The sequence below is a fragment of the Melopsittacus undulatus genome, chromosome 5 (assembly GCF_012275295.1).
Source record: "Melopsittacus undulatus isolate bMelUnd1 chromosome 5, bMelUnd1.mat.Z, whole genome shotgun sequence".
NCBI classification, from domain to species: domain Eukaryota; kingdom Metazoa; phylum Chordata; class Aves; order Psittaciformes; family Psittaculidae; genus Melopsittacus; species Melopsittacus undulatus.
In genome coordinates this window covers 19,127,200-19,140,604 of record NC_047531.1, presented here as the reverse complement: position 1 = coordinate 19,140,604, position 13,405 = coordinate 19,127,200, and the positions used below count along the sequence as shown (strand labels likewise).

Sequence of the window (13,405 nt, the reverse complement as noted above, 5' to 3'; positions counted from 1 at the left end):
ATGCCTTGGCCAAGTAGAAGGTGATGATAGATACAGCCAAGGACAGTAAGCATGATGCAGCTTTACACAGTAGCAGAGGAAGTTCCTTTTGTGGTCAAGGAAAATCTCTGCTTTGTATCTCCCTGCTGAAATAGTTTCATGTCTGCTTTAATTGCTGAAGACTTGAATAAACTGAAAAATAACATAAGGATAGGTTGTTGGTAACTTGTCTGCTTTGATGACAAGGCAACCCCTGCATTTAACTTGCAAGCAAATGAATGTGTGCTTCAAAGCATAAAACTCTTCTCCCTCCTTTTGGGGTTGTGTATTGTTCAGTATAAAATACTTGTGCTTATGGTCTGTATCAGTCAATACATTACAAAGATAGATGTTGAAAAGATCTCTTGCTATGATGGTAATTAACATCTTCCCCTGGGTAGGCAGACAGCTGGAGTAACATTTGTCTTTTGGAGCTGTTGAACTTAATGATTTATTCTATATCCACTCTGTGCAGCTTGTTCTTTATCCTATATCTGAAGGTCTGGAGAAGCATCCACATAGATAATGTGGCTTTTTTAGCAGGAGAGCTGTTGGACGGAAAAGCCTAGGCCTGAACAGAAACTGCTCAGTTTTCAGTGGCATTTGCACAAATATTTCCACAGTTAAATAGGGTCAATGAGTGGACCATATAGGTATGATGCCTCATAGCATTGTCAGTGGGAGAATTAGAATACCCTAGCCAGGAGGAAAGCAATATGCAGAGAGAACAGTGTATTCTCCATAGCAGCACCTCAGATGTGCCAGTCCCGTTATTGAACGCAGAATTACTGAGACGTCTTTTAACAGCAGGCTGGTTTTTATGTTTGAACAAACCAAGCGTCACAGTATTTTTTAATACACAGATCTAATTCTGCTGTTCTTTTACCTGTTCATCAGCTAATTTCTCCATAGACAACTGGAAGACAAGAAGTAATTTTTACATTTGTTTGTTTGTAATTACACCCGTGAAGGTTCCAGCATGAAGGTAGTGGAACTTCATCCTTGAGGAAGAGGATTTGCCTCTTTGTGGCTGCCAGTGTTGACTATGTGGCTGTGAATCAGTCCACGCAGATCTCAAACCATGCGGGCATTCATCACCTGTTTACATAAAGTCACTCAGGAGGGAAGTTGGGCCACTTCAGATCTGCACATCCAGGTGATATTTGGCTAATAATTTCTCTGGGGTGCTGGTCCCACCTGAGGGCCAATACCACAGTGCACAAAGTCCCTCTGCACACTTCAGCCAGCCGGTGAACTTTAGGGCTTGGTGGAAGGGGAGACTGCACTTTACTTTTAAAGAGAAAATAGCAGTGGCTGTAGCAAATAGAGCTATTGCTAAAGTAACCCGCAACTGTGCTCATACTGGCAACAGCATATAACTTGCTATTACTCACCAGGGTGCAAAAACTATTGTTGCTCTTGTCAGCCTTGAAAGGAGGATAAATCTGCTTGTTCTGAAAGGGTGTCTGAGTAACGTTAATAAATGAATCCAGAAGAAAACGCTGCTCCTGGGTGAAATAGTTTTGTGCATTTTTTCATGGCGATTGTCACCATGGCTCTGTTCTTGTGCCCAAGGCATGAACACTGCAGTACATGAGTCTGTGAAATGTGTAACCATGAGGAACAGAAATTTGGGAAGTCTTTTGTTTGTGCCAATTGGAAAAAAGGAGGCAAAGAAACAAATCCCAGTGCTGGGTCTTGTGTAGTTAGCATGTAAGCCTAGAGATGTAGCACAGATTTTAATTTGCAAGAGTTTGGATTTTGGTTGTTTTTTACAGATAGCTGATTGCTATGGGAAATGTCCAATGTGCAGCTATGTTATTGCCCAAGAGAGATGAAGAAAATAAAGTAAACCTAAAGATTTCATCTTGTGATGGCTTCTAAACCATTACTCTTGATAAGAAGAAATCATAGCTTAATATACTCCAGAACATTAGTAGAAGTAACATTAACAAACAAAAAGGAAAAAATTAAATTGAGCTTATGCCTCTTCAGACAATGATAGTTTACTACATTAAATCTGCTTTGGTTTTCTCACCTTAGTGTAATGTGATGTTTCAAGGAGGTTTTAAAAGCAAACAAAAAAAAATGTGTTGTTAATCAAAATTTAGGAGTTTTTATTTCGGCTTTTTTCCCCCCCTGAATTAGGGAAAACTGTGAAGTGTAGTGTGCAATTAGAAGAAACCTGTGATTAACAAAATCATGACAGAAATACTTCAACAGACAGGTAGGAGTTTATTAGTGTAATCTCTTAAAAATTTGAATATCGTTTCCTTTTACCTGAGGATAAGGACTCTGTTCTGAAGACTTACAGAGATAAAGAAAAATGGGTCTTTAATTCTGGTAATTTAGTTGAAAGGGTGGAAAAATCAAAACCGTGCCTGGAGGATACAACTAGGGGTAAAAGGGAACAAAGGAGGAGGAAGACCTGCAAACCAGGCTTACAATGTTGGTTTTTTTTTTTTTTCTAAAAACATAAAAAATACTTCTGATTTTAAAATCTGAGCAAATCTCAGTAAGTAACTCAATTTCCACTCATGTTCAGCAGCCAGTAGTTATTAAAAACAGTTGTTAAAATGCATCAGTAACTATTAGTCTCTTCCTAGAATATAAATGCTCTTTCAATGGCTAATGCAGTAATTTTATTCAACTAGCATAAAAATAATTAACATGTACTATCAGATGTACAAAGTTACTGCATAAGCTATTTTTTTTGACCCAAAATGATCTTCTTCTTGTAGCCTGATTAGTTGATTGGACTAAACCTAATACAGACATAATCTTCATAATGTTTGGGGTGTTTTTTTTGTTTCTTTCCAGACTCTCAGAAGTGCAGCGAGATCATAATCTGAAACGATGGGGTTTTTTGCAGCTCCAGGGCATAGTAGCAAACACTGTTGGTTGTAATATATGTTAATTCCTACTGGGCATAAGGCTTTGTTTTTAATATATGTAGTTGTGGAATCTGTTCTCCAAAAGGCCAGAAGTATTTTTGCACCTTTATTAGACTAGCCCAGACTCTTGGTGTGGTGCATTGTGCAGTTTCAGAATAAAATAGAACTACTGAGGTCTGTGTAAGCTGGTCCCAGAGAACATTGCTTACAATGAGTGAAATAGGGAATATTTCTATTCCTGTGGATCAAGAAGGACTTTAAGAAGTGAGTGAGAGCTGTTGACTGCACTGAGAGTTTCTAATGAGTTTTAGTGTGAGGTATTAACAAGAATGGTTTTAATATTATGTTGTAAAGGTGCAACTTAACAAAGTCTGATGGCACGATTCACTCTGTTACTGTATGGCACAGTCATTTGAGCAGTGATTTGTACAAAAGCACAAGTCAAAGTTACCGTACTATAAGGTTATGCACAATATCAGTCATTTACCAAAGATCTGCCATTGGTAAAAGATCTCTGCCTTGAGGATCAACCTTGACAAGCATCCCAGCTCAGGGGAAGATCATCATTCAGCCACACTGCTTAGCCAGTAAAGCTCAAAGGCGGCTCACTTAGCCTGTTATGGAACAAATTGGTTGGCTTGTAGTCAAATTACATGTGAAGGAAAGTTATGCATAAGACTCTGTACCCACAACTTCCTTTGTTCTTTAATAAATGAGTCTTGGAAAAGATACATACTCTTCATGTATTAACAGCATGATTGGTGTTTCAAGTTCAGACGCACCAATGCTTCCTGTGTCACTCTACTCTGAAAACTGTTAATCAGTTTGAACCATGTGTTGTAAGGAAAGGTGATAGGAAGCTGATACAGATATGTCTAGCATGTCTAGAAGTTTACTGTCCCGGAGATGTAATGTGCATTTTGAGCTGCAGCCATCTTTTCCATGAGAGGGGCATTGAGCCCTGGCTGTTAAGACACAGGACATGTCTAGAGTGTGACTGTGATGTCCTTAAAGTTAGAGGAATAGCAGTGACAGTCAAAAATGAAGAAAAATCTCTAGCTCCTTATGTGGCAAATGAAGTTCCCAGTGCTGCTTTGCTTAGTGAAGAGGAGGATGTTGGTGCACCTACTAGGAGGTGTTTAGAGTATACAGACCATAGAATCGAGAGTCATAGAGTCACAGAATCATACAATAGTTTGGGTTGCAAGGGGCTTTAAAAACCATCTAGTTCCATCCCTCCTGACATTGGCAGGGACACCTTCCACTAGACCAGGTTGCTCAAGGGAGTCTCCAGCCTAACCATTAAAGCTTCCAGGGATGGGGCAGCCACAGCTTCTCTGGGCAACCTGTGCCAGTTGAATAAGGAATTGCCTTTTTAGAAGCTGAGAAATTCTTGTAGTCCTTCTCCCTTCTCAGTACCTGTTTGAATTTTAAAACAGCAGATGAAGTTATGCTTAAACAGAATCCTGTTTTACCACACAGAACTTGTACTCAAAACATAAGAAGCAGTAAGTCATAGCTGAATTCAGTTTGTCTCCAAAATGGGTAATTGATGAACATGACTGACTGCAATGTATTCTGTGTGTACACCCACATGTATTATATGCACACATACACATTTTTATACGTATATACACACTTATATTCCCTGAAATAAAAAAAAGTCAGTTTCCATATAGTTAATAAGGGCAATTTTATGCTGAAAAAGTGTTCCATTGTAACTTGTTGCCTACAAAACCAAGGACTTTTTTCTAGCACTGGATGTACCACAGATGCGAATGGTGTTCTACAAGAGATTTGTATTGTAGACACAACATTTTTGCAGTTAAAATATTCAGGTGTTTCTTTCTGTGTTTTTATTTGGAAGAGAATGTTAGTATGAAACTGAGATTTTGTGTAAAAATCCTAATGTGTATGTATTTTTTCCTTGTGTGGTAATGTGTGGTTCAGAGCACATGTTTTTTGTTTGGTTGGTTTTGTAATCCTTTGTTTAAAAAGTATGGGCTTAGATCATAAGTTTTCTCTTTATCAACCCTTTTGCAGAGTTTTCAGGCAGAGAATAAAAGCTTGTAAAATAATTTGGTCAGTGTGAGCTTAATGTGTTGCCCAGTTGGTGCTGTGCCTAGAGGTGAGTCAGGCTCTGCTAGAACTGATATATAAGCAAGTAGCTGAATGGTTGTGTTTTATTGGTTTGTGTAGCAGAATTACAAAATGTTATTTTTTATTAGTAACACCCTTACATGAACTGGTAGAAACATTGCAAATATTTGTAACTACTGTGTTTTTTTTCTTCTAAACTGGATAAAATAGAAAACTCCATCAGTGTGTGTCTTTCAAATGAAAGAAAACACGTATAAATTTTGTAATGCTTAATGGACCTAATATTTATGAAGAAAAGGCAAAAGTTTTCTGCAGTTGAGTTTATACAAACTTTTTTGTATATTGCTAATGTTTTTTTTCCTAAGCTTAATGGTAGGGAATGCAGTAAATATGATTGTATTGCCTGCATATATAATTAGTCAAATCTGGTATGATGGTCGATAAATAGAAATGTTACTTAAGTGGTATGTGCTATAAGATGTAAAAGAACTTCTTTGTTTAGTATTTCTAATATTTTCTCAAGTTGTAGGCACTGATGAATGATGATTTTTCATCTTTAAACTGAAATATACTTTTAATGTAACTATCTAGTGCAAAAGACTATTTTGAATTAAGCTTTTTACCTGCATTTGCAATGGATGAAATTGCATATGTGTAATGATTGGGAAAAAGTTAATTTAAACCATTCTTCAGTAGATAGACACAAATTATAATTGTCAATGTAATTATAAGGAAGAAGTCGATGATTTTCTTTTAGAATTCCTTACCTGATCATCTTTGACTGGTTATGATGTGAAGAGAACTTTATCCATCAGACTATACATATGACTCAGTCCAAGAGTATTTGGAAGGGCTCTAAATAATGTGAATAAGAAAAAATCCTTAGAAATTATATATTAGGCCCATCAAAACCTGTCTTTTAACCATCTGTTTTTTTCTGAATGTGTTGTATGTGTTAATGGAGTGTTTATTTTTGGTGTTTGATAGTTTGTTAGCAGTAGGTAAAATGAGGATTTGATAATGACCTTGATTCAAGGAACCAATAATGATACTAAAAGTTCAACTGCTGACTGACAAAGAGTGTCTCCCCAGGATTTCTTTGAGGAAGTCCAGAAAATGTTGGTAGAAACAGGAAATCATTAAAAATTTTGGCTCTTGTAAAATTATTTCTAAATAACACATGAATTTCTGAATGATCATGGCTGATCTGCCAGATTTGGTTCCCTGGAGAATTAGATTTCTTTGCCCCCAAATAACTTTTTCTGGTATTTTATAGTTTACATTCAAACATCTAATATTTTTTTTCTCTCCAGTTTTCCGCTGGTGTTGAGAGACTTGAGGTAACATGTTAGCACTGCAGGTTCTTGAATTATTATTTAATTAGATCTAAGTCTAATGATCAGATAATCCCAATACAGGAATAAAGAGATGAAGAGATGACAATTTAGTGAATGTACTTAATCAGTATTTTGCTTTAAAGATAGATATAAACACAAATATTTTCCCTAATAGGGGTGATTGGGCTGCATATATAGTCCACCTGAAAGAAAAAGTGGCAGACTTCATTAAGATCACTACAAGGGCTTATAAATTTCATTGCAAAAATGAGTGCTACCAAGAAAGTACCACCAGTGTTGCAAAGCATGTATATATCCCTAGACTCTGGACACTCAGCCAGAGGGGCTTTCTGGAACAATGGGGGAACAGTAACTCTATTGGCATGAAACTGGTGAGATACCATTCTCCATATAGTAGCAACTCCCATAAACTTCTATTTAGATTTAATTTTTTTAAAAGTAGCTAAAATGGCTCAAAAGAGCTTTGAACCTGAGGAGACAAATCTCAAGAAATGTTACCAAAGCAAAGGATTTTGCATTCAACATTAAATGTACCATTTGTCTTTCAGGAACAGAAATAACAAGACATTTGATAGCTTTTTTAATGCATTTTTCTGTGTCTAATTTCAGGCATATACAGTACACTCCTAAGTGTATTTCCATTCTCTTATGACTTTCTGGTGAAGAAAAAGTCTTGAAAATTGAGTCTTTCTCTCCAAATGTTACCATTACTTTTTAGTTATCTCAAATACAAGTAGTTAATATTAAAGATGATGTTACTTTTTTTTCACTCTCAGGAAAAATTTCATATGTTGCTGCCCAAAAAGGAGTAGTACAATGACATCTTTAGGTCCAATGGATTCCTTTTCATTTCAAAGTATACCAAACGCATACTTTTTGTAGCCTCTTATTAACAGCTTGGGTTTATTTTTTGAGTAATTTTCTTTAATATCCACACATCTCATGTGTAAGAATTATCATAGAATCATAAAATAGTTTGGGTTGGAAGGGACTCTAAAGCTAATCCAGTTCTAAATACCTGCCATGAGCAGGGACACCTCCCACTAGATCAGGTTACACAAAACCCTGTCCAGCCTGGCCTTGAACACTGCCAGGGATGGGGCAGCCACAGCTTCTCTGGGCACCCTGTGTCACCCTCACGGTATGAAGAACTTCTTCCCGTGAAGTTTTTGAAAATGTGATAAAAGTATGATTTGTGACCCAAAACACCTCAGAAGGAACATTTTGAAAGTCAGGAGTACATGCAAATTGTATTTTGTATTTGCATGTACATGTTGCTTTCCCCAGTAAGGACATGGCATCATTTTGTCAATGCAGTGGACACAAAGTTAGAGTAGTGCTCTTCTTCCATGGGTAAGTGTTGAAAAAAATGGATCATATTTTTCCTGCAGTCTCCTGAAAAATAAACTCTAGAAAATCAACTTCAAAATCAGAAATAAATTTTTAATTAGTCTGGTTCATAAGTGAAGGGAAATGCTAGCAGCTTTTCAGCTCCTGCATTGTGGATTAATGATCTTGCATAATATGACTGGAAGAAGGTAATGAAAACTATATTCTGATGGTTTTACAATGTGTATTTTGCAGATAATTATTTTATTATTTTTAAATAGGCTGATCCAGTTCTGTTAGCAGGACATAGTGATGTGTCATCTTGGATAAACATAGGATTTTGGGGTGAAAGAGCCTTAATTGGGGTGAAAGTCTTAATTTCCCTCTTCTGCACCTGCATTGTCTCATTGGGTATGCAAACTAATGCGTGGAAGATTTAATGTTGTTTATGAACAGTGCAAAATAGCTGAAGTCAGTTTCAAGTAATCTTTTTTTGAATATTTTTTTGTGTGTGCTTTCCAATGAATGTGTTGGGGGAATGAATCAATTGTAATTGCAGACTGTTAAAACAAGGGAAAGCTTAGTATCCTTTTACCTATTTGTGCTGATAAGTTTTATTACTGAGTGGAATTCCTTGTTATTATTTGTTTTGAAATGGGATTCAATATTTATGTAGCATTTTGAGGAAATTAGTATCAGTGTTACCTGATAGTAACCATGTCAGGTCTTGTTATGGGTAAGAATTTAACCTCGGATACTTATGTTTCCACAACTGGAAAACCATTATGGTACAGTTAGAGCATAAAATGAGATTGGCAGATGTTGGTGATGGAGGAGGGTTTTATAACCTGTTTGGGCAAGTACTTTTAGGCTTAATCTGCAACCTATCAATTCAGATACCTGTTCACAGAATCATAGAATGGTTTGGGTTGGAAGTGACCTTTGAAGATCATCTAGTCCAACCCCAGAGGTTGGAGAGGGTTTCTACCATCCAGATACTCCACAACCCTGAACTTCCACTGAAATTGTGAAAATAAGATTTAAAATTAATTGAAATCCCAGTCTGTTAAAAGATAGATTTTATAAGTAACTGCATTTTAAAATATGCTACAGTGAAACATGCATCATCAGGCACTGGAACTTTTAAAATATGTTTTTCTTGATCTGTTTCCACCTATATACTCTGCTCAGCTTTTTAGGTCCTACTCCTCTGTTTCGTATTTTCCACATGAAGAACAGAAGCATTTTAGGTTGGTTGTTATGTGCACCATCTTCCAATATGTGATAACATGGAGTCAGAGCTCTGCTGTGCTATTATCTCCATTCATAGTGTTTTCATAGCTCTTTGTGACTAAAATGACTGTGTGAAAAATGCATAGTTAACTCATCTTCTACTTTATAGCATTTGCAGTCAGAATGGTGACCAAAATGAAATTTGTATAGACTACATGGCATCACATCTGTTCTTAGCATTTCAGCTGTGCTTGGGGTGTTGGTGTGGCACCCAACCAGTCCCCCAGCACCAAGTCTTTCAGAGTGGAGGGCCTCAACCCATCTTCCTCTGCTGCAGGCAGTTATCCATTCAGCAGCATGGTACAGCTTATCCCTTGTCTAAGGCATACATCAGTTGTTTGCAGGGCTGATCATGCTTCAGTGATCATCTTTTTGTTGGCTGCATTTTGAGGAGGACGTTTTACAAGATTTGCTACTAGGAAATGAGCTCATCACACACAGTGGCTAGAAAGATCAATGTTGCCAAGGCCTGTGTTAGAAGAAATGAATGCTACCGTCCTTAAACACCGAAAACTTCTTACAGAATGCTGATGCTGATTTGATTTTGTTGTAATTTGTCTTGTCATATCTTACATTATGTGTACTCTAGGAGCTTTTTTATGTTGGTTATTGTTTGGGTTTTTTACACAGAGAATTCCACCTTGTGTCTTCAGTTTGTATTTACAGTAAGTAGTAGAACCAGTTCTGTATCTTTGAGTCTTTTCTCTATTGTTTGTCTTGACTGTAGTATTTCTCTATTTTTTTTTTCCCCTGGATTTCCTGGATCTCATCTTCCATGATGTTCTTGTCTGGCTTAAACATCATATGTTAACTCTTAGTTTTGAGAAGGTGTAGCTTATAAATGACTTATTTCCAAGTAACTTTAGACCTTTCATAGAGAAAAGATTAATTAAATCTTCTAGGTAAGTTTTAATTAGCTGCTGTTAATTCAAACTTCATTCCAGTTTAGCTATCATAAATTTATGATAAAGCTACTTAAAGTACTTATTCAATGCAGAAACTTACTTTTTGAATATAGTCATGGTCACTTGTTTCTTTATAAAAAATACAACAAACTTGTCATGTATTATTCTTCCTTATAAAGCCATCTTACATAGAAGCAAAATGTTAGCTTGTAATTCCTTTATAAGGGATTGTTTTGTATTTGTGTCCACACCTAACTTTTTCTGTTTCTTTTTTCTTTTTTTCTTATTTTAAAAGGTTTTTCTCAAGAGTGACCGGGTTGCAAGAATGGTCCACAGTGGAGGATGTTCTGCAAATGACTTTAGAGATGTTTTTAAGAAAAACATTGAAAAGAGAGTCCGAAGTTTGCCGGAAATCGATGGATTAAGCAAAGAGACAGTGTTAAGTTCTTGGCTAGCCAAATATGATGCCATATACAGGGGAGAAGAGGACTTTTGCAAACAGCCAAATAGAATGGCCTTAAGTGCTGTGTCGGAGCTGATTCTGAGCAAGGAACAGCTTTATGAAATGTTTCAGCAGATTCTAGGGATCAAAAAATTGGAACACCAGTTGATTTATAATGCCTGCCAAGTAAGTATCAGTGTCACTTGGTTCTCTTGTATCCAGAATACCTTCCTCCCTGCTCATAGGTCAAGTACTTTCTCCCTGTGTGCAGAAGCCTTCAGTTTTAAGTACATCTCCAGTGTCCAAGGAGATGAGACACCTCAGAAAGAAATCTTTCATCATTTGTTTGCTGGAGAGCACTTGGAAAAAGAGTATGCCAGAGTATATGGTACTTATGCTACAGGGATCTCTTGAGGCCTTTTACAGTGTCACAGCTGCAGGAATTTGGGTGATCTGCAGACTGTTCTATGGTCTGTATACCCGCATACACTCGTATAGATCACATATGTATGTGCATATATCTGTGTCTGTGTACGTCTCTGAAAGAAATCTGCTGCCATAAATAGATAGGTGAAAGGGGATTGACTTCAGGATGCTCTTGTGGCTATACAGTGCCTGGGAGGTCATTATATTTGAGCTCAGTGTGCTTCATTTCAAACACCATCTGTGAAACTAATTTCACATTTTTACTTTGTTGTTTTGTTGGATAAATGTGATGTTCCCTGTAAGTCTTGAGTCCAAGAGAAACAACCTATTCAGCAGCTGCATTTAAATTTATATGTATAATCTATCGCTAATCAGTACTGTAAATGGTGTGTAAAATTATTTTATCTGGCCAGCCTTGATAGTGATGCAAGTATAAATTACCAGTTACTGCGGTAGGAAAAACCTGAAAAAAGCAGATATATTTGAAGGTCTTGCAACAAACCAGCATGGATGTAGCATTTAAGCTGAGCGCACACAGCTTTCTACACTGTCTATAAAATAGTATACCAGAGTACACCTAAGCTGGTTTTGATATATTATGCTGAAGGTTAGCTTGTAGTTATGGACCAGAACAAGTGAGGAATCTTTGACATTGTTGCCTTCTTCATTTATGGATTAGTGTGGCATGAAATCATCTAAATGATTGAAACATCTGTGGTGTTTATAATGCTGCTTCTTCTTTTGTAATGAGAAAGTGTAGTATTTTGTTCTGCATCAAATTATGATGACTTCCTGTTTTAGCTGTGAGCTGTTTGCCAACAGAGTGGAAAAAGACTTCTGAATGAGCAGTGTTTTGAATGGAAAGAGATAGAAAATAGTCTTTCTTTTTTTCCTACTTGCCCCATCTTTTTCTTTTTTCCTCTTAATTCACATACATGTAAGTCATGAAGCTAACCTCTACTATATACAGGTTAGTAACAAGATGAAGAAACACTGAAATTTTGGGGGATAATCCTGCTTATTTGTTGTATTGGGTTTTGGGGGGTTTTGTTTTGTTGTGTTTTTTTTTTATATGATAAAACATAGAAGTACGGGATAATTCAGTTTGGAAAAGTCCTTAGGAGGTCACTTAGTGTAACCTTTTGCTCGAAGCAGGGTCAGCTGTGAAGGCAGACGAGCTTACTGGGGGCTTTAACTAGTCAGTCTTAAAACTTCCAGGAATGGAGATAAACTGTGGAAACTTTCTGGACAACCTGTTCCAGTTCCTGAAAACCTGATGTATGGATTCCACTTTCCTCTGGTGTCTAATGATTGCTAACCTTGTATGTCACTGTGAATGGTCAAAACCCGCTGTCAGTCTGCATTGTGCTAGAGGAGCACAAACATCACTGTAGAGTTTTCAAGAATTAAACAAAAAAAGCGTTCCCTTAGTCTAGGAGGGGTTCTGATAATACAGCCATTTAGGTTCTTCTGTCTGAATACTTCAAGACTTCTCTATTTTGGTTCTTAATTGTAGGAATGTTGATAGAACAACACTGGCAAATGTAAACAATTTTCTGATTGTTCTTGGTCCATAATCTGCAGAGAAACTGAAACATTGCAGTGACTCATTTTTGCCTTCTACCATAGTAGAATTTTAAGCATGAGATTTCTATTTTATGAATTGCAAATTAAGGAGAAAATAATCTGGTAGATGGGAATGGAGAAGAACTGACTGATCATCCTGATATGTGCAAGGATGACTCAATGAGATTAAGGGAAGACTCTTCTCTTGCTCTTTCTGGTTTTGAGCACTGAAGGTTGCAAAGTCTCCTGTGCAGGTCTCCAAAGTACACGTTGTTTACCCTGGATTCATATAAGTATTGGACGGCAAGTAGAAAGGGAGACTTACTTCTCTGGGAGCAGATATAGGAGCACCTACATATTTGAAGCTGAGAAGAATGTCTTGAGCTTCTACCCTTCTTGTTTGGGGTTCTAGTTTTCTGAAGATTTTAGTTTTCTGAGGCAAGGATGAGATTACTGTGCTTAATTCTGTACTCCAGCAGAGTTGCTAGCAACCATATATTTCATATCCTGTTCCTGTGGTCCAGTCAAGCACATAGTACACCAAAGGCATGAAGGAGAAGCACCTTGTAAAGAAAAAGACAACAATCATAGCCTTCCCATGAGGTGCATTGCAGACAGCAACCAGTCTCTGATAATGTAATGTCTTTTCTCCTTTGCTGAAATCCCTTATTTCTCATTGCAGTTTTAATAAATATTTTAGTTTAGGCTGTATCTTATTCCTTTCTAGTGACAGCGTATTTATAGAAGATGAGATTAAGTTAGAGTCAGATTTCAGTTAGCAGCAGCAGCAGTTTTCATTCTGCCCTAGAAGCCTCTATCTGTCTTTGTATGAAAATGCTCACTTTCATTTCCCTTTGCCACTGCTGCTTAGAATACTAGAGACTTGTAGATAATGATAATCAATAGTGTCTGGGAGCAGTGAGATAAGTGAAAGTCCAAACAGATGTTAAAATTGTATTTTTGATATAAGTTTTGATGAGTTGGCTTCTAGCTTGTGCTTCTAGCAGAGAATCAGATATATAAAATTCTGTATATTTTGCAGCTCTGAGAAACAGCTGCCCTTAACAGCAAATC

The 13,405-nt window shown here is 36.9% G+C and overlaps 1 protein-coding gene across 15 annotated transcripts in view; it reads left to right on the top strand.

The window, feature by feature from the left end:
* The window catches only part of CADPS2 (calcium dependent secretion activator 2), a 306,360-nt gene that overhangs the window by 90,290 nt on the left and 202,665 nt on the right, over positions 1–13,405 (top strand). For all 15 annotated transcript variants that reach the window (XM_031046299.2, XM_005146086.3, XM_005146087.3 and 12 more), the window contains exon 3: positions 10,193–10,525. In XM_031046299.2, the coding sequence (XP_030902159.1) occupies positions 10,193–10,525 (333 nt within the window). The remainder of the gene's footprint in view (positions 1–10,192; positions 10,526–13,405) is intronic.